This window comes from Pteropus medius, unplaced genomic scaffold (assembly GCF_902729225.1).
Source record: "Pteropus medius unplaced genomic scaffold, Ma_sr-lr_union100, whole genome shotgun sequence".
Classification (NCBI taxonomy): Eukaryota; Metazoa; Chordata; class Mammalia; order Chiroptera; family Pteropodidae; genus Pteropus; species Pteropus medius.
The window spans coordinates 10,908,656-10,930,265 of NW_024347788.1; the positions used below are offsets into that span (position 1 = coordinate 10,908,656).

The 21,610-nt window shown below is 53.9% G+C and overlaps 2 protein-coding genes across 19 annotated transcripts in view; one reads left to right on the top strand and one right to left on the bottom strand.

Annotated features, from left to right (window-relative positions):
- MCPH1 (microcephalin 1) overlaps positions 1-21,610 on the bottom strand; it is a 195,763-nt gene that overhangs the window by 46,019 nt on the left and 128,134 nt on the right. The window lies entirely within an intron of this gene.
- Positions 19,084-21,610, top strand: part of ANGPT2 (angiopoietin 2) — a 49,741-nt gene continuing 47,214 nt past the window's right edge. Inside the window, exon 1 of one of the 2 annotated variants that reach the window (XM_039877294.1) lies at positions 19,084-21,132. In XM_039877294.1, coding sequence (XP_039733228.1) covers positions 20,845-21,132 — 288 coding nt within the window. In that variant the 5' untranslated portion in view covers positions 19,084-20,844. The remainder of the gene's footprint in view (positions 21,133-21,610) is intronic. The other variant, XM_039877293.1, reaches the window with a different exon arrangement.

The following is a 21,610-nucleotide window of genomic DNA, read 5'->3' on the forward strand; positions in this document are numbered from 1 at the left end:
GAGCACCACACACTGATGTCACAAAGCCTGGAATTTCTGGTGGGAAATCGGCACTGGATGAACTCATTGGATACTAAGATCCTGTTTTCATGTCAATATCCTTAGTAATGAAATATGAGAAAAGAGGAAATATCACATTATAAATAAATACTCCTCACTACCAGCGTCATTTACACTCCAAAGGATTCCCAGAAATTGAGGTATCAATTCTTTTCAATAAGCAATAAAAAGTGAGTCCTTAATAAGTGAACAAAATACCACTGAAGTCAGATCCTGTAAAGTGACTTTGTGTCGCCACTTCTGTAACGTCTACTGCACATCTGCATCCTTCAGACAAAAGGAGGCAGATATCCTGGGAAAATTCTTGTAAATTTATCATTTAGGTGTTTTGATGGCTTTGCACTCTCATTTTCGTGCACTGATTATTTAATCAAAAGCCATGTATACAATCGAAAGTCTATTTTCCATGATTACCATTTCATTCTTTGGATGTTGTCATTTCCGTCCCCTACCATTCCGACCGTTTTGTCTAAGGCTGGAGAGGTGACGGCGAGATCGTAAGCTCGGTCAAGGCTCCTTCTCCAGTCTCTTCCACGACAACCGGGATGCGGAGCTGCCCACTGCAGTGCCGCGGACCCTGATGCACTGGCCTGAGAGCGGCCGGGGAGGATGGGCACAGGGTCCGAGGCTGAGGCGTGTCCCTGCGGGCCGGTGACATTGGGACATCTATAACTGGTGTGGACTGACGTCTGTCACACCTGTTTGGAGGGCAGGTGAGAGGGGCAGAGTTCGGCGTCTAACTGCCCTAAGCGGTTCAGTGGTGGCCCAACCTGGCGCACCCCGCTCTGCAAACCACCAGACCCCCTCTCCTTAGAAGGCGCCGGTGACCCCGGCAGGCCCCCGGGGAGGGGCCTGACTGCCCCAAGCACTTGTCAGGCTGCTCCTTCCCACGCCAAGCTCGTTTTCCCGCGGATGCTCTCGAGAGGGCAGCCCTCTCAGAGCTCCCCTGTTTAAATCTTTTTCTCTTTTGCTTAAAAAATATTTTAAGTGAATTTTTAGTTCTCGCTCCAATGAAGGTCAGTGCCCTTCATGGGCTGACACCTTCGTAGCTGGCCCCTGCGGCCGCCTCCTCGTGGACAGGGGCGGGGCCGAGTGTGGGGGGCGGAGGAGCCCAGCGCCACGCCTGCTCCCAGGTCCCTCGGCGGAGGACCCCGCCCTGCAGCTGCTGTCATCGCCCCGCCCCCATGGTCCCCCCTTGGTCCCCCACATGTCCTCCCTTGGCAGAGTGAAAATTCCCCTTTCACCCCTCTCCCCAAAGTGACCAGACTTGGGGGAACCTCCCACACAGGGGTTCAGAGATGCCCCAGGTTGGAGGAAGCCTGGACCCTACGCAACCCTTTTGGGGGGCTCTCCACAGCATGTCGGCCATGGACGCTCACTTGCTCCGAGAGCCCAGGCCCACCCAGCACCGGCGGCAGAGAGAAGTGTCCCCTGCCGTGTGCTCGCGGGGTGGCGGCCCCGTGGCCCCTTGACTCGGTGAGGTCTGCGCTCCCTGGACAGGGCCCGCGAGCGTCTGCTCCCTTTCTTGGTTAGCGAAGCCCCTCGCAGGTGAGACATCGTTCTCGTAAACCGGCCGCGGCCGCGGCATCGCAGACTCTGACAGAGCGCAGTAGCGCAGCGGGGCGGGGCTGCCATCCTCCCGGAAAAGGACCCAGCCACACGCGACCATACACAGTGCGCTCCAAACAGGGTCATCGGATTCGTGACGACCAACGAAAAACGAGTCACCGTCCACCAATCACCCAGTGAGAGACAAAAAACGTTTTATGGTGATGCCCAGGCAGCTGAGAACAGTTGCCCAATGTCGCCCAATGTCACACCAAAAGTGGCAAATACTGTCAGACGGCACACGCACTAGGCAAAGCCGGCAGAGATGCCACCAGCCGAAACAAACCACTAACAAAACCGAACCGGGAGCAGAGTTTGTGGCCGCCAAGTCCAGCTGGACGTCAACGTGGCCCAGCCAGCGGTCCCTTCTGGGGGCTCTGTGCTCGCCAGGCTGCAGTGGGTCGTTTTAACTTTCATGTTGTGTTTTAAAAAGCAAAAGGCACCTAGTCTTCTGGTCTGTGCAGTTCAGTCCACCACCCGGGTGGCTCAAGCCCGCTCCCCACAAATCATCGCCGACAAAAACAGGTGCTGTCGCCAACGCCGAAAGCCTGAGACCGTTGTCGCCGGCTCCAGGGGTGCCAGGTGGCCCCCCGTCCCCCAAAGCCCCCCTTGCAGTGTCCTGCTGCTGGCCGTGCTGGCGTGTCCGCCGGGAGCGACGACACGGCAGGGGCTGCAGCCACCAGGGCCTGTGACCGCACTCTGAGCACGTGCTCGCGGACCCCGTGTCCCCGCCACGCCCCGGTGGATGTCACGCAGCCGAGTCCCCGCGGGCCGGAGGGGTCTGCCACGCGACTCCAGGCAGAAGCGGGCGGCCCGGCGGGGCATCTGGTCCACCCACTGCCGTGGCGGCTGCGAGGACCGGGCGCCCTCGTTGGCTTTGACGAGGGCCTCGCTGGCCAGGACGCAGAGGGAACGCGCGTTAACGTAAACGCGTCAGAAAAATGCGCCATCGCCTCACCGTGGGCAGCTGCCCCGGTGCAGGGACCGAAGGGGGCTGTTTTTCTAAAAACTGTGTCCTGCAATCCTAGGGCATAACTGGTCACAGAGAATAAACTACAGACCATACCAAGCTTTATTTTATAAAGAGGAAAAGCAGTAGCAAATGTGATTATTCTTTCCTATGGGCAATAACCCGCAGAGGGCATTTCCGTGCGCTGGGAATCCAACCAAACCGAGAGGTGAACGCGATGCCGCAAATAAACTTCGACCGAAGAAAAAAGTTACACTGTTCTCTGTGTGACTCTTAGAAAGGCGAACCTGGGGAGGAGGCCAGGGGAAGCTTCCAGAGCATCCTCATGTTGTGTCGCACGGACTAGCAGCAAAATCAGACGAAAACCTGGGTGGGTGGAGGCCCCCGCGGCACCGCCACACTCGGGCTGAGCCAGCCGCCACGGGAGGGCTCTGAGACAGCTGTGGCAGCACCAGGTCACACTTCCAGCTGCGGTGACCACGGTCTGATTTGACTGCCCTGGAGCACTCACCCAAACTGTCTCCTTTAAACAGGAAACTCATGGGACAATGGCAGGACGCGCCGGGGCGCTGGCCACAGCCCTCTCCTACATGTCACTCACACCGCATCCCACCCTGGATGTGTGCCGGCCAGCCCGCGCCTCCTCGCCCTGTGGACGCCCCGTCGGCGACAAGATCAGTTTTGGCCAGAGGACATTTAGTTGCAACCGAAAAACTCAGAACGCAGAGACACAGTGTACTAGCCTGAACAAAATTAATCACCCCCAGGACTCAAAAGAGCACTGCTGGAAGGTGTTTATCCTCATAGAACAGCCCTCCCGCAGTGCTGCCAAGGGTGCCAGAAGTGGGGTGCGGTGAGGAGGGGTTACCTATAGATTCACTGGCCTTCTTAATCAAATTTGCCCATCGGACGGACCGGCAACAGGAAGTCTCCTGTATTTTATTTGGGCTTTTAGACTCTCGAGTACTTCTGAGGTTGTCTGTGTTGCTGTGCGTCAACCACGTGCAAGCACACCTCTCACAGCTCCACAGATGCTGCAGTGTTTACAAACAGGTCTGCAGCAACCCCGCCTCCAGCAAATCTACTGGCGCCATTTTTCCACCAGCATTTGCTCACTTCCTGTCTCTGTGTCACATTCTGGTAATTCTAGCAGTATTTTAAACTTTGTCATTACCATTATACTTGTCCTGGTGGTCTGTGACCAGTGATTTTTGATGTTACTATAATAATTGTTTTGGGGTGCCATGAACTATGCCCACATAAGATGGTAGACGAAACGGATAAATGTCGTGTGTGTTCTGGCTGCTCCACTCACTGGCTGTCCCCGTCTGTCCCCCTGTCCTCGGCCTCCCTGCTCCCTGGGACACAACAGTATTGAAATGAGGCCAGCTGATAACCCGACAATGGCCTCTACGTCTTCAAGTGGAAGGAGGAGTCACGTGTCTTTCACGTAATCATTTTAGAAACGACTGAGCTCAGTGAGGAGGGCATGTCGAAAGCTGAGACAGACCGAACGCTGGGCCTCCTGCCCCAAACGGTCAGCCAAGCTGTGAGTGCGAAGTTCTTGAAGGAACTGAAACGTGCTCCTCCGGTGAACGCACGGGTGAGAGCAAAGCGAGACAGACTCACTGCTCACAAGGAGAAAGTTTCCGTGGTCTGGATGGAAGACCAGACGAGCACGGCGTTCCCTTAAGCCACAGCCGAATCCAGAGCAAGGCCCTGAGTCTCTTCGTTTCGTGAAGGCCGAGAGGCGAGGAAGCTGCAGAAGAGAAGCCTGATGCTGGGAGAGGCTGGCTAACGGGGTGCAGGGAAGGACCCCGACTCTGTCACACAGAGTGCACGGTGAGCGGCAGATACTGATGCAGACGCTGCAGCACGTACGTCCTCCAGAAGGTCCAGTCACGTCACTGATGAAGGTGGCGGCACTAAACAATAGCCTCTTATTGGAAGAAGATGCCATCTAGGACTGTCAGAGTCATAGAGAAGTCAGTGCCTGGCTTCAAAGCTTCAAGGGACAGGCTGACTCTCTTGTTGGGGGCTAATGCAGCTGGCGACTTTAAGTTGAAGCCAGTGCTCATTTACCATTCTGAAAATCCTAGGGCCCTTAGGAATTATGCTAACTCTGCTCTGCCTGGGTGACAGCGCATCTGTCTACGACACGGTCACCGAATACTTTAAGCCCGCTCTGGAGACCCACGGCCCAGAAGGAAAGACTCCTTTCAAAATATTACTGCTCACTGGCAATGCGCCCGGTCCCCCACGAGCTCTGAGGGAGACGGACGTGGGGTTGATGTTTTAGTGCCTGCTAGCACAGCATCATTCTGCAGCCCATGGATCAAGGAGGAATTTTGACTTTCAGGTCTTATTAAGTAATAATAAGAAATGCATTTCTTAAGGCTGTGGCTGCCATGGGCGGTGACTCCTCTGACGGAGCTGGGCAAATCTTCTGGGAAGGATTCCGCATTCTAGTGCCATTAAGAACATTCGTGATTCTTGGGAAGAGGTGAAAACATCAACATTAATAGGAGTTGAGAGGAAGCCGATTCCAACCCTCATGGGTGACTCTGAGGGTTTCAGACTTCAGTGGAGGAAGTGACCACAGGAGACAGCACGAGACCTGGAACCAGCAGTGGAGCCTTAAGACGCGAGCGAACTGCTGCAATCTCATGATGAAACCTTAACGGAGGAGGAGTTGCTTCTTACGGATGAGCAAAAACGAGGTTTCTTATGATGGAGTCCACTCCCGGTGAAGACGCTGTGAAGACCGTCGAGATGACAACGGAGATTTAGAATAAACATGAACTGAGTCGACAAGGCGGCGGCAGAGTTTGCGGGACTGATTCCATCTCCAAAGAAGTTCTGCTGTGGGTAAGATGCTGTCAAACAGCATCTCGTGCTACAGAGAAATCCATCACACAAAGAAGGGTCGACGGACGCGGTGAACTTCACCGTTGTCCAAGCACAGCCCGCTCCGTCAGCGGCCATCCGCCCCGAGGTGAGACCCTCCACGCGTAAAGCAGATGTACTCGCTGGGGCTCTGATGCTGGTTGGCGTGTTTAGCAACAGAGTCTTTTTAATTAAGGTATGTACATTTTTTCTTTTAAAGACATGATGCTATCGCACGCTTAACGGACCACAGTACAGTGTAAATATAACTTTTATATGCACTAGGAAATCAAAAAACTCATGTGATTCCCTTTATTGCAATATTCGCTTTACTGTGCAGATCTGGACCAAATCCGCGGTATCTCTGAAGTGTGCCTGTATGGGGTACTTGTGTCGCTGGGGGACACGGTTTGACCCAACCTGTTTAGCGGAACTGTGTTTGTGTGAAAAACGACTTCTCAGAACAGCTACATCTTGTCAGAATAGACTGTTTGGAAAATGCAGGCAGTGAGGACCATTTTACTGTACACTTTACAGAGTCACTGCAAACTGCTTTGCGTGTTGTCAAACTTTGGGAGAGTAAGTGGAGCTGTAGCCAACGCTGAGAAATGCTTTCTAAGATAACCTTTGAAAAAACTTCCTCCCCTAGTTATAACGGTTTCAAAGAGGGCTGGTAAAAACTGTGTTCTGGTAATAAGTTTACTGTACGTTTGCGGTGTGGAAGTACATGCCAGCAAAGAGACTGGCATTAGCTGAGATTGCAATAAAATAGAATTAGTCTGGAAAGAGCTCTTTTAGCAATAATCTCCATCCGCTGTGTCTCCTTGTAAACCAGTTGAAATATTTTTGTGGGTGACTTTTGTTTGCACTAATTTTTAACTTCTTATGGTTCACTGAACCCTAGATTGTGATATGGAGGCAAACATTTAAGTAGAGGAGAAACTCACATTTTGGGTGAAGTTGAAAATTACCTCTTTTGGTCCCGATTCTGCAGCATTATTTTTTAAGTGTATATTGATTCTGAATTCCATTTGTAATTTTTTTTTACAAATTCAACTTACAAATCTGAGGATTTCGATTACAGACAAGTCTTGGAATTGGCAAGTTTCTGGGGAGTGACCATGGCAGGAATGTTCCAGGGGTTTGAAGGTGATCCCAGACAGTGCTATATATAGACCGGGACTCTTGCTGAATAACCAAGGCGCCGTGGGACCCGTGAGAATGTCAAAATATCAAGTTTAGCCAAGGAACCTCAAGAGAGGCACCGAAACAGAGTCCAGCCACCTGAGAGCAGTAATAACTCAAAATTTAGGACAACGGGGCGGTCCATACAAAGTACCACCGGAGATGATGCTAAAAACAGACAAACAGGCCCCAACAACCACCTAAAGATAAAAGGTCTCCGAAACTGACATTAAATGCAGTCGCCTTTGGGGTCAAGTTAGCCTGCGGGCTCTTCCCCCAGAATACTGATGACATCTGAGGACTCTCTGACAGGACACCGTGTCCTTGTAATTCAACTCGGTCCCTCCTCCTTGAATCATGGGGGAGCGGAGTGAAGCCCAGGGAGGCAGGCTGCGCGGGCGGAAAGGGGCGTCTTCGCGGGGGAGTCAGTCCGCCTGCAGGACACGTCCACCAAGGCCCACTTCGGCCTGCACCCCGGGCCTCGTCCGCAGAGAGAAGTGCAGACCCCGGCGGGGGCTGTCCCCGAGGGCCGCGGCCCTGGAGGAGACGCCGGAGCAGCACCCCCGGGAGGAGGAGAAGCGGCAGAGCCCGGGGCGGGCAGGCCGTGGGCGCAGAGTGGCTGGGGTGGCGCGGTGCCAACACGCGAGGGACACGTCGCAGGCCGGGACGCGCCGTGCTGTGAAGGGCCTGGGGACAGGGACAGGGGAGGCATCAGTGCCCGGGCCTTGTGTCGGAGGAGGGGCCACAGTATGTTACGTGGTGACAGACAAACGAGAGCGTCCAAGGATGACAGCAGGCGGTGCGTGGAGCAGGGCGCGGGGCGGCCGAGTCGGGGCCCCCGAGGCGGACCTCTGGGCCGAGGCCGGCGAGGAACGCAGGGCGGCGCGGGATCCGCTGGAGCAGAGACCCGGGCGCTGCACGCTCCAGCGCCGCCGCCGCAAGGGGGCTGCCCGGTCCCCCCGAAGCGCTGTGACGCGGCCAGGGGAGGGACGGGCGGACGGCGCTCGGAAGCCGCCGGGCACCGCGGCCTGCACGACGCGCTGCGCTGCCCGGCAGCGGCGGACTTTACCTGCGACGGCGGGGCTGCCCGGCCCAGACCCCGACCCCCGCCTGGACCGCCATCCCCCGTCCCCCGCGCAGACGCCTGTCCCCCGACCCCCGCGCAGACGCTCTCATGCACACGTCCCTGACCCAGCGATCACTGAGCCCGAGGCCCGTCGGAATCAGATCGTAGCCGACGCCCACCGGTTTGGAGAAGTTCCGATGCAATCTGAAACTCCTCCAGAGCTGTGGGGCGGCAGGTGCGAACATCCGACCACACGTGGCCTGCGGGTCCCCCTAACTCTCCTGTGAGAACGTCCAGGTGGAACCGTCAGCTGCTGCTGTTTCCACAAGACACCCTGACGTTTAACCAGGAGGAGAGGACAGGAATGGCCTTCAAGCCTCATCAGCCACCGGCCGCTGACCCCGAACCGAACCGAACCGTGGTCCCGGCATCTAACCTGTCTCTGTGGAGACCAGCAGTCGGGTCTGAGTCACACCCGGCATCCCCATGGGACCAGCGTCCCCACGACACCAGCATCCCCAGGACACCAGCATCCCCAGGACATCAACATCCCCACAACACCAGGCGTCACCCGTTTTTCGTGTCGATTGCCTGGCTTCCCCTGAGAAGCGCCCTGCAAGGGCCCGTGTTTGTCACCGAGCAGTTTGACACTGTGCTTGCCCTGGACGCTCCCCTCTGGGGGTGACTGAGTGTTTGAAATGGTCAGACAACATCTCTGGGTTAAGGCCATCCAAGGTGTACACCCTTTGACTGCTGACTAACATCTGATTCTATTCTATTTCTCCAAACTACTGGCATTTTGGTCATGAAACAGTCTATTCTGAAAAAGAAGGGGCGGGGGACCCACTCACGCAGCGAGATTTAGCTCACGCTCAGAAAAGGATCAAGAAGTATTTTCTTTTAATCATTAAAACATCTCCTAAAAACGTGGGCCTGGAGGTGGACGTTCGTTCTCGTGCTCTGAAAACGGCCACCCTCCCACGCCCTCGCTAAGCACATTACGGAAGGGGCTTTCCCAGAGTTCGAGGCCCCAGGCCTTGTTATTGTCCACTTTCCTGTCGCCAACTAACACGTTGCTTAGAATTGAAACTGGAGAGCGAATAGCTGCAGGTTCCGGCTGAGATTTTTCTTAGGAGAAACGCCCACCCGTTCGCCTGCCGCGTGAGCTTGACTGTGGTTTGGACTCACTCTTCTGAGAGATCATGGTCCAGGTGTCCATCAGGACAATTAAGTGTCTGAGAAACAAGACTGAGATGTCTTCAGCGGCTGGTGACAGGAGAGACCGCCACGGCCTCCCCAGGGGTGAGTGAGGCCCCCCAAGGCAGCACCCCGCCACCCCACCAATTCCAAGCTGGAAACACAGGAGACGGCGTTTCAGGGGAGGGTGCACGCGCAAAGGACACCTTGTCCCCCACGACACCTGACCCCGGATTGGCTTGACTGTTTTGGGAGCTACTTTGGAGGCAGGTGGAAGACAGACTCGGGATCACGTAGGTCCGATGGGGGATTAGGGGATTAAAGCCAACCATCTCGAGCTCTTCTAGAGGTTATAATAGGTACTGGGACGATATGCCCGAGTCCCCAGCACCTGAGCCTCACAGCGACACCGGTAAAATTCTGGTCAAGGTCAAGGGTCAAGGGCCTGCCGCTTCACATCACCTAGAACAACCTGGACTGTGAAGACACGCGATCCACGCAGCTGTTCTTTTCGTTATTCTCACACTATTTTCTACGAGTTCGGGTGATTTAACGAAGCTGGCACGGACACGGACCATGAAAATCAGGCTTCCTGCTTCCAGCCCAGGTCGTGCTCGTGCTCCAGACCCGCGCGTTCAAGCAGGAACCGCCCCCCCCGAGATGTTTCGCAACCCGTTACGACTGCATGTGCACGGGGTGCCTCCGTCACCCCGCCTCGCGTGTCCTTCCCTCTCGAGCATCGCGTGTCGCCGTCCGGCGGCGGCCGGGCTGGGAGCCGAGTGTCAGGCATTCTTACTCTGTCTCCTGCTCCTTTATCCGGCCCTGCCGTTACCCTGCTGGTCACTCGCTGGGCGTTTCGAGTCTGCGGCCTGGCGTCTTTCATCATTGTGGGGGGACTCTTCAGCCCCTGCGTCCTCTGCCCTGCTCTGGAGGTCCAGCCAGACCCCGCGCCGTCCTCCGGGTCTCTCCACGCTGTGCTCTTTCGACTCCTTCCAGCTCGGCGCGTCGATCTCCAGGTCCTCACTTACGTGTAATCTCTTGTCCAGCATGATCTTCGAATTATGAATGTCAATTATTGTACTTTTGATTTCCCTAAGTTTTCATACCTACGAGATTTGTTTCTTCTTTAGTTTTCTGTCCCCTTTAGGTGTCATCGAACTTTGTATCTTTAATCATGGTGTTAAAGATTGAACTGCGCCCCCATCTCCAAGAAAGAGGTGTCAGCACTGAGTACTGAGGCCGAGACCTTACCAGGGACCAGGACTGCGGGCGCCATGGCAGTGGGGGCTGCACAGCGGCTTTCGGCCAGGGACGGGCCACGCAGAGCATGGGGTCCCATGGGTTATGACGGAGATGCGTCGTTCTATGAAGTTACGATGGTGATGCTGTCACCAGGTGACGGGTTTTCATCTCCACTGTAACCTGACTGCTGTTCTGACAGGAAGAGGACCATGTGCAGACACAGGGACATGTGCAGGGGTGGCATGCGATGACCATGGCAGAGAACCGAGTGATGCAGCTGCAAGGTACAGAACGCCAAGGGCTGCCAGCAAACCGCCAGAGCTGGTTTGGGGAGGGACGAGCAAGGACTCCCCCAGTCTGCAGGGGCGCAGGGCCTGCCGAGCCTGTCATTCCAGGCTTCTAGCTTCCGGGACCGCTGCTTTGGGACACCCAGTGTGCGGCGCTTTGTTACGGCCTCCCGAGGACACTGAGACAGTAAGGGCAGTCATTTTATGCGACGTGGCTGGCAGCTTCCGTACACGAAGCTCCGGCCAGTCTGCCCTTGCTACTTCTTCCTGCTGACTTTCGCTCGGGTGCTACGTTTCTTGTTTGGTCACGTACTCTGGTCTGGGAGTGGCTTATTTTCCCTTGGAAAACTTCTAAGATTTTTCCAGACCTGTGATGAAGGCGCAATCCTTCAGGAAGGGTTCACGTTGGCCACAAAAACGGGGTGTGGGGAGGTGCCGACACCAGCCGGGAGACGAACCTGTCATGGTGCCTTCCAACCCCGGCTTGCACTGTGGGACCAAAAGGGTGGGCTGTGGTTACAACCCTTGGGATGGGACCCCGTCCCTTCTGCTTAGTGTCTTCGGCCGCAGAGGCGCCTACCGCAGTCTCAGAGGCCACCTCAGAGGCCACCTCGTCTAAGCCCGCACGGGCCCGGGGAAGGGAGGCTGCCTCAGGTCGGCCCCGCCTGCCAGAGGCCTCGGGACACAGCTGTCTCATATGCCGCTGGATTCACCTGGTGTCCGCTTCCACTGGAATTATCTTGTCATTTCACTGATGCGTTCAAAACAATTTTTAAATGACTTACCCAGCACGTTCACTTGTTTTAAATGGACCAGTGGGCCCCAACACCAACCCAATCCTGTCACTGAAACTGCCAGATCTGATCAACGCAGAAGCCCTGCCGGGTGACCGAAGCAGCGTCGCTGTCCCCCCCACACCCCCGCCGCGTCTCCCCGCTCCTCCACACGCTCTGCAGGCACCTTTCCGACCGGATCCGTGCACCCCGCCGAAGACACTCCCGAGGCGCTCCGCTCCCTCGCCGCGAGGTCCACGTGCCCCGCGAGTCCTGGGGAGCTGGCCCCGACGGGGTCCCCCTGCACCCGCCGCCTGCCCCGTGCTCTGAGCCGAGGTCCACGGTTAATGTCCCTTCCGCTCCACGGTCTCGTATTTACTGCACAAGCTTTTTCTCTGCCTGAATGTAATTTCCTTCACTTGTGGTCTCTCTCTATTTTGGGGGAGGGACTAGAAGAATCTTTTTAAATAAGGAAACATTCGGATCTAGGCACTCACTGATCGTACTCCCGGCCGCTCACTCAGACACCCCTGAGCCACACGCTTGCTCAGAGGGACACAGGATCACCAGAGAGGCCGTCCCCGTGCGGCGGGCCTGCCTCATGACTGTGGGGAACTTGCTACGTGCAGAATCGTGTCTCTAAGCCCACCCCTGACGGACACAGCACAGCCCTCTACCTTTCCCACTGTCAGCTCGTTGGGGTAGTGACCTGATCGCCACAGGCTACAGAGATAGCTTCCGGCTGTGTGTGTGTGTGCACACGTGCATGCATGAGTGGGTGTCTGACTTCTACATCTCGTATGGTGTTTTTCTGCATTAAAACTATAATGATAGTATTCAGGGCTGTATATTAGTCGACGTAAGTCTTAAGCACCTCATTTCTATCAATGAATGACAAATAAAAACATGTTGCGTTTTGCCTGCTACCTCTTATGAGACCAGTAGAGGGAGCAGGTGAGTATTCCAAGTGGATGTGATATTCGCATTCTCCTATAGGCCTCATCTCCTGCAGCTTTTTTGGTTTTTGTTTTTTTATTGTAGTCAAGCAAAATTGTTTGATTGATTTAAAAAAAAAAAGTCACTGAAATGTGCATCAGGATGTGGGGGAAAATTAAACAATATTTTTTTCCTGTAAATATCCCACTAGAATAGTTTCAGGGCTTTTGGACATTATTTTTTCTTGAGGGAAACAGATGCCAAAATCTAGGCACCCTGATATGGCTATAAATGTCCTCTGTGCAGGCTCTGTAAAATTCACTTCCTTTCATTTTTTCTTTTCTTTTGTATCAATTTTTTTTTTTTTTTGAATTTAGACCCTTTCCTTGAAATAAAACATTTTGGAGAAGTACAGTTAATTATTAACGGAGTACCAAAGAGATCGCCTGAGGCAGGGCTTAAGAAGAAAACTGCAGTGTACACGTGTGAGATTACTAGGAAGGACTTACATCTTCAGCGACAGCCACACTGATTCACGAGAGAACAAGGAAGGCACGGAGTATTTTTATACACTTGAATCAAATATCACTTTTATGCATAACTATTTATTATACTTCAAATACCATTCCTCAAAAACTGTATTTCTTCAGAAATGACTCTTTATAAATGTAGCTCCGTAATCAAGACTAATTTCCCATAGGAAGATTTTTTTTTAAATCAAGTCAGACCGATGGGAAAACCAAAGGGAGTCATGTGCTTTTATTTTTTGACTTCTTTGACATAAGTGATTTTATTTATGCTGACCTATAACCGAGAGATAATATATCTTAATGTAAATAGCACACATGACATTCGTATCTCTCTTATTTTAAAAGTCTTCTCAATATTTAAGATAAAAATTTTATAAATTTAGATTAAACAAAGATTAATCTAGATGGCATTAAGCTACTTTCAAAAGGAAATTTATTCTGAGAAATTTAGATAGTTCTTCAGTAGAATGGTTATGAGAAAGAGACTAGACACATTTTCCACAAGCAACAGAATCTGAATTCCCTACGATCTTGTTGAAATGAATTTAGGAACATTTAATATAAAATTACAGCTCAATAAGCCCACCTCAAAATCTCTGATGAAATATTGTTAGTGAAAGGAAAGATTTTATTGACTTATATTGGTCATGTGTCAAACAGTCACCATTGCCATGAACCCACTGAAAGAAAATGTTTAGCGTTTTTCTACGGGGAGAAAACAGGACACAGAATTATGGGCAAAAATATTTTCAGGCTAATGCACTCATCTATTATTTTAGAATTTCATCCATTGTCTTTTTAAAGTCATGATTTGGATCTTGACCTCTTAGGCATTTTCTTTGATGAGAAGATAAAATAGTCCATAAAAATATTAGAGAATAAAAATATTTAAAAATCAAACAGCATTTGAGATAACTTTTCGTAACAGGAGAATTATATAAACCAAAATATTCCTAAAAATTCAGGGAATTCATGATGAAATCTTTAAAAAAAATAGTTACTTGGCTATTTCCCAAGTTTCTAGTAAATGAAAAGCTTTTTCTTTTGAAAATCTTTAAGGTAACATATTACATACAACGTGGCTTTAAAACACAAATGTTCTTTAGCGGATGCTGTGCTGGTTCTTGGCAGTACAAAATCTAAGAGATTCAGGACTCTTTTAAATTTCTTGACGAAAAATCGGGCCTCTCTCAACGTCTTTTAGCCATAATTTCACAATAAACACTCAGATAAGTTAGAATGAATACCTGGTGCCTTTGTAACTGAACTAACCCGCATAAGAATGATGACCACCTGAGAAGCCACATGAAAAATACTTTCTCATGTTATGAACCCTCTAACGAACAGTCCCTGAGCTTCTGTCACAGAAGTGACACAGCTGCAAGAGGGAAGAGGACGTCCCAGATAAGGCCAATGCCATCTGGGCCTCTCTCGTCCAGTGCCCGAGCTTCCCCAGTCCGCTCCGCGGGTGAAAACGCGGCTGGAAATGCAGGGGAAATGGCTGTTTCCCAGGAAAGGAAATTGCCTGAAAACACATCTGGCGAAGGGCTCTTTCTCCTCGCCTGGCAGGCAGATGCTTACTCTAACAAAATACGCACTTCCTCACCTTCTACAAAGGTGGGTCCTGTGGAGCTGATGCCCCTCTCTAAGCAGATGACATATCGTTTGTTCCCTAAATATGCTGTGTCTCAAATGCTCTATATACTTAATTACAACTAGGACAGGAAATTGTGCTAAACGTGGCATCCTCCTTCATTCCAGAAACTGTTTTATATTCTAAAAGGTACACCACACTCTCCTAGCTGGCTACGTCGGGGGACTTTAGAGGCGAAGAAAGGAGAAAAAAGTGGTTAAAGCCAGAAAACCAGAACTGGAGCCAGGATGCTCATCCGATGCAGCGAGGTGACTGGCTGGGTCCCCCGGGGTCTCTCCTAAGCTGGTGGGTGCATCTGGGAGAGGGCCTGGCCCACCCTCAGGTGACACAGGTCCAGGACAGTGAAGCAGGCGCAGGGCGGGCTCCTGGTGACCTGGCTGCTCCCGGCCACAATAAGCCTTGGCTCAGTAAACTGGATTCTGTCGCTGGGGGTGTCTGGGCGTTTGCGCTGCACAGAGGTGACAGCTGATATGAAATGGCCATTCTCGATCCCCTCCAAAGAATGCTGAGTTTGGCCATGTTAAAACCAGAGTTAAAACTACTGCTTTAAATTCATAGCGCAACAGGCATTAAAGGCAAGAAATGCACCTGGCTGGGCGGGATTCACTGCACCACCTCCTCACCAGACCCGATCCACGTACCCCCTCCCAGAGGCGAGGGTTTACTTCGGTGTGGGGGTGTGTGTGTGTGTGTGTGTGCAATGTGTGTGTGTGTGTTTTCCCTTTTCCTTCTGTCTTTACAGTAACTTTTAGGGGCTTTTCCTTTGGTACTTTTTTCAAATCCCAGGGCTGTGAATGACCTCGCGCAGCCTGCCAGCTTCGGGGTTTAGTTTCAGCTCCCGACCGGCAGCTGCGGAGACGGGGCACACACATGGCTTCTGCAGAGAGGCTCAGACGCAGCTGCGGTTCTCCGGGCTCAGTTCAAATCGCCCGCGGGCACGGAGGCGGGGCAGGGAAGGCCTGCCTTTGGACAGCCGAAATATATGTATAATTTTCAGCCCGTTGTGGCTTCTTCTTTAGCTCTCATTCATTGTACTTTTGGGTGGGGAATCAATGTATGACTTTTCTCTAACTAACAGTTTTCTGTCCAGCGAACTTTCCAAAGGGTTTTCCCTGTGCGCTGAACACAAGCGCGCCTGGCTGTGGCTAATGTGGAAAAGGCCGGGGCGGGGGAGACGGACGAGACGTCTCCGAGGCCCCTTCTGGCTCGAGTGCCAGGCGCCCAGAGTCCTGAGTGTGCCCGGCTGTCGCCAACACTAACGCACGCAGTGTCCCCAGCTTCACTTCTCGGGGTGCTGCTCCACCAACAACACGGCACTTTCCAAAACTCAAGGCCACGCTGGCCGAAGGAGTCCGCCCCCGTCAGCACCCCCGAAGCCCGCAGGCACTGGTGACATGAGGAAAGCTCACAGACGGTGCCAGGTGACAGTGAGCAGGGCAGGCGTGAGACTGAGTCCAGAGGATCTGCCCGGTTACGATGGAGAGAGACTCCCGCCCAAAACACGCGACCAATCCACGAGGCCGCCGGGCCCCCGCGTGCGAGCTCCTTCCGCGTGCTCTGCAGAGCCCGCGTCCGCCACGCACTCAAGGGGGCGCTAGCGGTTCAGGCATCACACGCCCCCCAACCCCGGGCCAGGCGACCCCACTTCCATCCCTTGATGTGCCACGCACTCAAGGGGGCGCTAGTGGTTCAGGCATCACGCCCTCTCCCCCTGGGCCAGGCGACCCCACTTCCATCCCTTGATGTGCCCCGACAGCTTAAGTATCCAGCTAAGCACTGACACTAAACTGTCTCACTGGACAACAGCAGATGTCATTGGACCTACTCGAAAATCCCGTTCGGCCGTCCGGGGCTTGGGGGCTGCCCAGCGCGGTGCTGGTCTAAAGTTGGCATCTTTCTACAGAGGTGACCTCCTGAGAGCCGCACAGATCGCTCTGGGTGGCCGGGGCCGCAAGGGGGATTGGGGTCCACCAGCTTCCACAACCCGGGGAGAACGGGCTCAGGGTCTACGTGGGCCGACGGTCCTGGGGGTGCAGGGGCGGCCTGCGGCCTTTCCTGCCTGCCAGAGCTCGCGCAGCAGGGCACGCGGAGGCCTCGGGGCCTTGGTCACTGTTCTCTGTGACGCTGACCTTCTCTCAGGGGAGCATGGTGCCATCAAACAGGATTTGCCTCTTTACGGCAAAATGTAAGAAGACCTGGAGGCAGCTCTACAGAGACCAGAGGGGAGCATCTGAAACTTCAGCTGATGACACACAGTACAGGGAGAAAACACAGCATTAGGAAAATAAATAGCACCACCCACAGCTGTTCGGCAGAACCATTAGGCGAAAAACTGGCCTGGGGGAGGCCTGGGATAGTATTTCCCATATTTGAGCTTCGGCTGCCTTTAGCTGTGCTGTCAGCAGGTCAGTGAGGAAAACGCGAGATTCCCTTTGAAAAGGGCTGGTTCTGAGAACGGCAGTCAGGCCTCACTGGGAGAGCGGGGGTGGATGCTGTCCCACACGCGGGGTCCCCAGCAGGCTCCTGACGAGCTTCCAGGCCGGTCTGCAGCGAGGGCTCCGGGGCTGCTGGCCGGCCCTTTGGTCCCGGCCTGCGGCCCCCACCCAGAGCTGCCTCCTCCAGGGGCTCCCTGCGTTTCCTCGGTGACCAATCACATGCTCAGTGGGCGGCTCTGCCACCATGTCACCTGCGGCTGGCCCTGCACAGGTGTGGCAGGCCCTTCCCACTGCGGACAGTCTTCCCGGCACTTCCTCCCTGCCTTGCAGTTAAGGCCCAGCTTCGAAGCGGCACTTTCTCCTCGGGCGAATGCTCCTGCCCCTTCACTAGCCCCCTTCCCAGCCTGTCCCACGCATCTCGGGCCCTGGCAGAGGCGTGGAGAGGGCCCCTTTCACACCATGTGCTGGGAGTGGCCTCACGACCACGCCACACCCCCCGGGGGCTCCCCTGGGCTCCCCCTGGGTGTCAGTGGACCACAGCCCATGGTTCTGAATGGCCAGTGAGCCGAGAATGGCTTTTACCTTTTTAAATGGTTGAAAAAAAATTCAGAAAAGACTATTTCACAACACGTGAAAATTACAAGAAATTCAAATTTCAATGTCCACATGGCCCGGCAAAACCTAAAACGTTCACTGTTTGACCCTTTATAGAAAAAGTGTGCCGATCCCTGGTCTACCTAGGGCTTCCCCCGACCCAGTAATAATTTCCATTTAGGAAGCTACAAAGAGCTGCCGGGCTCCTGCTGACCTCCTGGGGACCGAGAGAGAGAGCCTCCCCCCCTCCCCGCCAGCTGCCTGGAGGACCAGCGCCCGGGACGAGCTGTCTTCCCTTCTACCGCTCACAGTTCCTCCTCCGTCACCTCCTGGTCGTCTGTGGCTCCGTGGCCCTCGCTCCGTGTGCTTCGTGAGCTGGGAAGCCCCACCCGACTTACTGAGCTCCATCCCCAGGGTCCCGCAGCGTCCGATACGAAACGGGAGGAGGAGACTGCAGGTAAATGGGTTTCGAAACCACAGACGCAATAGTAATTCCGTGTCCACGCTTTCTCCACTGGGAAACAAACTCAGAGGGAAAAGGTGCATCTGCGTTTCCACCTCACATTCCGAGGATCACCTGGTGGAGGAAACGACCTCCCTTTAACCGGAAGCGCCAGTGACGAAGAGACGCGACCCCTCCTAAACCGCACGTGCCATTCTGTATCATCCGAATCCCAAAGGCGCCACCAAGAATCATCCACACGCGGGGAAGCTGAGGCTTGCAGAAGTTAAGCATTTGCTTCCAGTCTCACTGAACCGGGGTTGCAAGTCTTATGTTCAAAGCCTACACGCCTCCTCTGGTCAGAGTGGGGGTGTTCTCCTTAACCCCCGAGAAGAAAGCACGCTGGGCTCCAACAGCCTGCCTTGCCCTGTGAGTCCCCGGAGCCCCGCCCGGCCTCCCTACGCGACAGAGCCCCGCGGGAGTGTGGCGAAGGCACGAGCCCTTTCGGACAGTGACTCGGGCTGCTTTATTCGGACATTGAATGACAGGACCTGTCCAGGGATGAGCCGGGCAGCAATGCAGTGCTGAGTGCAAGCGATACCGTGAGCTACCGTAATAAAAACATGGACGATGTCTACCCACGGGAGCCACGGGGAGAGGCCACTGCTGTTTGTGGCCTGTTCTCAGTTTAAGGAAAGGCGATAATATGTTATTTAGAACTTGGTAAAAAATAGGGACTTTTCCCCCATCCAAGTCCCTGGCCGCAGGTGTGAGTCTACCCGAGGCCACCTGGGAGCCAGCCTGTGCAGAGGGAGGTGCGTCCAGGTCCCGGAAGCCTCTGGAAAACACAATCCAGAAGAACAGCAGTCTCTATGCGAAGTCCACACCCACCCGAGAATTAACATCGTAATTCTGTGCTCCCGGGCGACGTGAGACACGCCCGAACCTGCAGAGGATTTTACGAGTTTATTTCAGCGAGACTGACGACAACTGGCCAGAAGCAAAATCTCAACGGACTGAGAAAATGGTCTGAGAATGGCCGTTTTGCAGCTCATTTTATACATCAGAATCAGAGGAGACACAGGATGGTCACGTGACATCACTGGGGTGGATGGAGGGGGCTGGAGAAGGCAAAGCAGAGACACCCCCTTTCGCAGCAGCGGCCGCGGGGTAGTTAGTAATTATCACTGACAGAGGCAGAGTCTGGGGAGCACGAAGAGCGGGGTCCTGTGCGCCAGTGCAGCGGTTGTGCCTTCGAGGGGTGTGGAAAAGAAAATTACTCTGACATTTCACAGGCATGTTATCTTGGATGCTCGGAGGCGATGGCCGATTTCGAAGGTAAAGACTGACCTTTGTCAGGGAAGCTACCGGGTGAGGACGGGACTGCTCACCACGACCCGCCTGTGGTTAGGAACTGTCCCGTTCAGACCACCCTGTGCGGTGACTTCCCATCTCTGCATTTGGAGGGCCCGCCGTGCAGCGCCCCTGGCCCCCGGGAGCTGGTCGGGGTTAGCTTGCGGCCCCCTTCTCGTCTACACCTGGAAGCTGACCCTGCACGGTGCAGACTGGCCCTGGCTTTCGCGGGCAGAGGTGGTCCATCGGGTCGCGGAGCCAGCCCGTCCCCGCCGAGTGGGAAGAACAGGCCTGTGAGCCGGGGAGCCACAGTCCTCCCGGCGTGCACCCTGGCTGCGGGGCTGGCAGACGGTTCGCCCGCAGGTGTCAGTGTCATTATCAAGGAAGTAACGAGGGACGGTCACGGAGCCCAGAGCCGAGACCGAGACCCCCGGGGTTAACCGGTCCCCGACGCTTACGGACAAGGACGTCAGCAGTCGGTGAAAAGGAGGTGAGGTGCTCGGGCTCACCCAGCGGGACGGATGTAACCGATCCTGGAAAGTGTCACACCATGGTGGGATTTGGGCAAATCCAGGCCTAATACGAGAGAACTTCACACGCCCCCTCTCTCTCAACATCCTGTCATGGAAGTTCCGTTTCTCCATCGGCCGCCACTTAACAGACCATTCGCCAGCCTAGTCTATTTTAGGGTTATTTTGAATACTGCAGCGGATATTTTGTTTAAAAGATCAGACGTCGGAGCTCAGAAACTGACCTTCGTAACCTGATCTGATAAATCCAGATCTTCCCATCACGCTGTTTCGAATGAAAACTCTGTCTTCTTAACTAACCGTTCAAAATCAAGGAATACCAACGAGGCGCTCCCCCACGGCCGGGCCAAGCGTGCACAGGAGTGCGACTTCTTCCTCTGTGTTCGCAGTGACAAAAATAAACCAAAGTCCTGACATATTTGCAGTATTTTGATTCCTAAGGGAAAAAACAGGAACCTTCATTGTGCTTCAAAGCTATTACCTCAGATACTTTAGCAGCCCAGCGCTGTGAATCAGTCTCAGACACAAGAGACCCACTGCTCTCTCGAGGAAATCCTCAATTAGGGCGGTGCCTCGGAAAAGCCCAGGGGTCCTGTGACCACGGGCGTCCCAGAGGGTTTCTGCAGCACTCGGCCCCTGGCCGCGAGGCGAGCATCGGGCTGGGATTTTTCCTGCTGCCTGGCCGCTGACCCCCGACAGGAAGATAACGGACAAGCCAGGAGGGCGGAGCAGCCCACTCCACATGTCTGGCTGCTCTTATCAACTTATCATATAAGGAGAGGAGAGTGATTGATTCGGATCCCGACACGGCAGAATCGGGGGCAGAGGAACAAAGAAACGCGAGCTCGGATCTGTGCCGTGCTCACCGCCCTCCCAGCGAGCAGGGCGACGCTCCCTGCCGCTTTCTGACAGTTCCCTGCAGCACGGACAGAGGACAGCACCAAACGCCAGGTCTGCTGCTCGGACAGGCGGGGAGAGGAGACGTCCACAGATGGACCTTAAGCCGCGGCGGCAGAGCTGAGGGTGGCTGAGGACCCGGTTCCCACGTGCCTTGGCGTTTGCTAAGCTGGTGGTCTGTTACGGAAAGCGAGAAAGAATGTGGCAGATTGTTTTCTTTGCTCTGAGCTGTGATCTCGTCTTGGCCGCAGCCTACAGCAACTTTCGGAAGAGCATGGACAGCATAGGGAAGAGGCAGTATCAAGTCCAGCACGGCTCCTGCAGCTACACTTTCCTGCTGCCAGAGACGGACAACTGCCGCTCGCCCGCCAGCTCCTACGTGTCCAACGCTGTGCAGAGGGACGCGCCACTGGATTACGATGACTCTGTGCAGAGGCTGCAAGTGCTGGAGAACATGATGGAAAACAACACGCAGTGGCTGATGAAGGTAGGGAAACCCGTTCTGACTTGGTGTCCTGTTGGGGCTGCTAAGATTAGTTTTTTTTTTACTGAAACAAAAAAAAAAAAAAATAAACTAAGGGGAAAGCGAGGGGGCGGGGGGGGCGAGCAGGAGAGAGTCGGTTGCTGAATGAATTATTCTTCTTCTTAGTCTGTGCCAAAGCAGAAAGTGGTCACGGTTGAGAAGTGGAAAGGATTATTTGAAAAGAATGCCAGAATCAATAGAGAAAAATCTCGAAAGTTAGGAATCTTTATGAATAAAGCAGAGGAATGCTTGTAGGCTGTTCTGTTGGTTTAAGTCGTTTAAACTCAGAAACACCCACTGCCAGGGATGTTATAAACTGGTCGCAGGCAGGACCGTGAGGGAAGCTGTGAGCAGCAGGGGGGCCAGGAAGAACGTGACAATCATGTTAATTGCTGATACATAACGGATGGAGTGAAGTGCTTTACCAATTTCCTGAATTTAT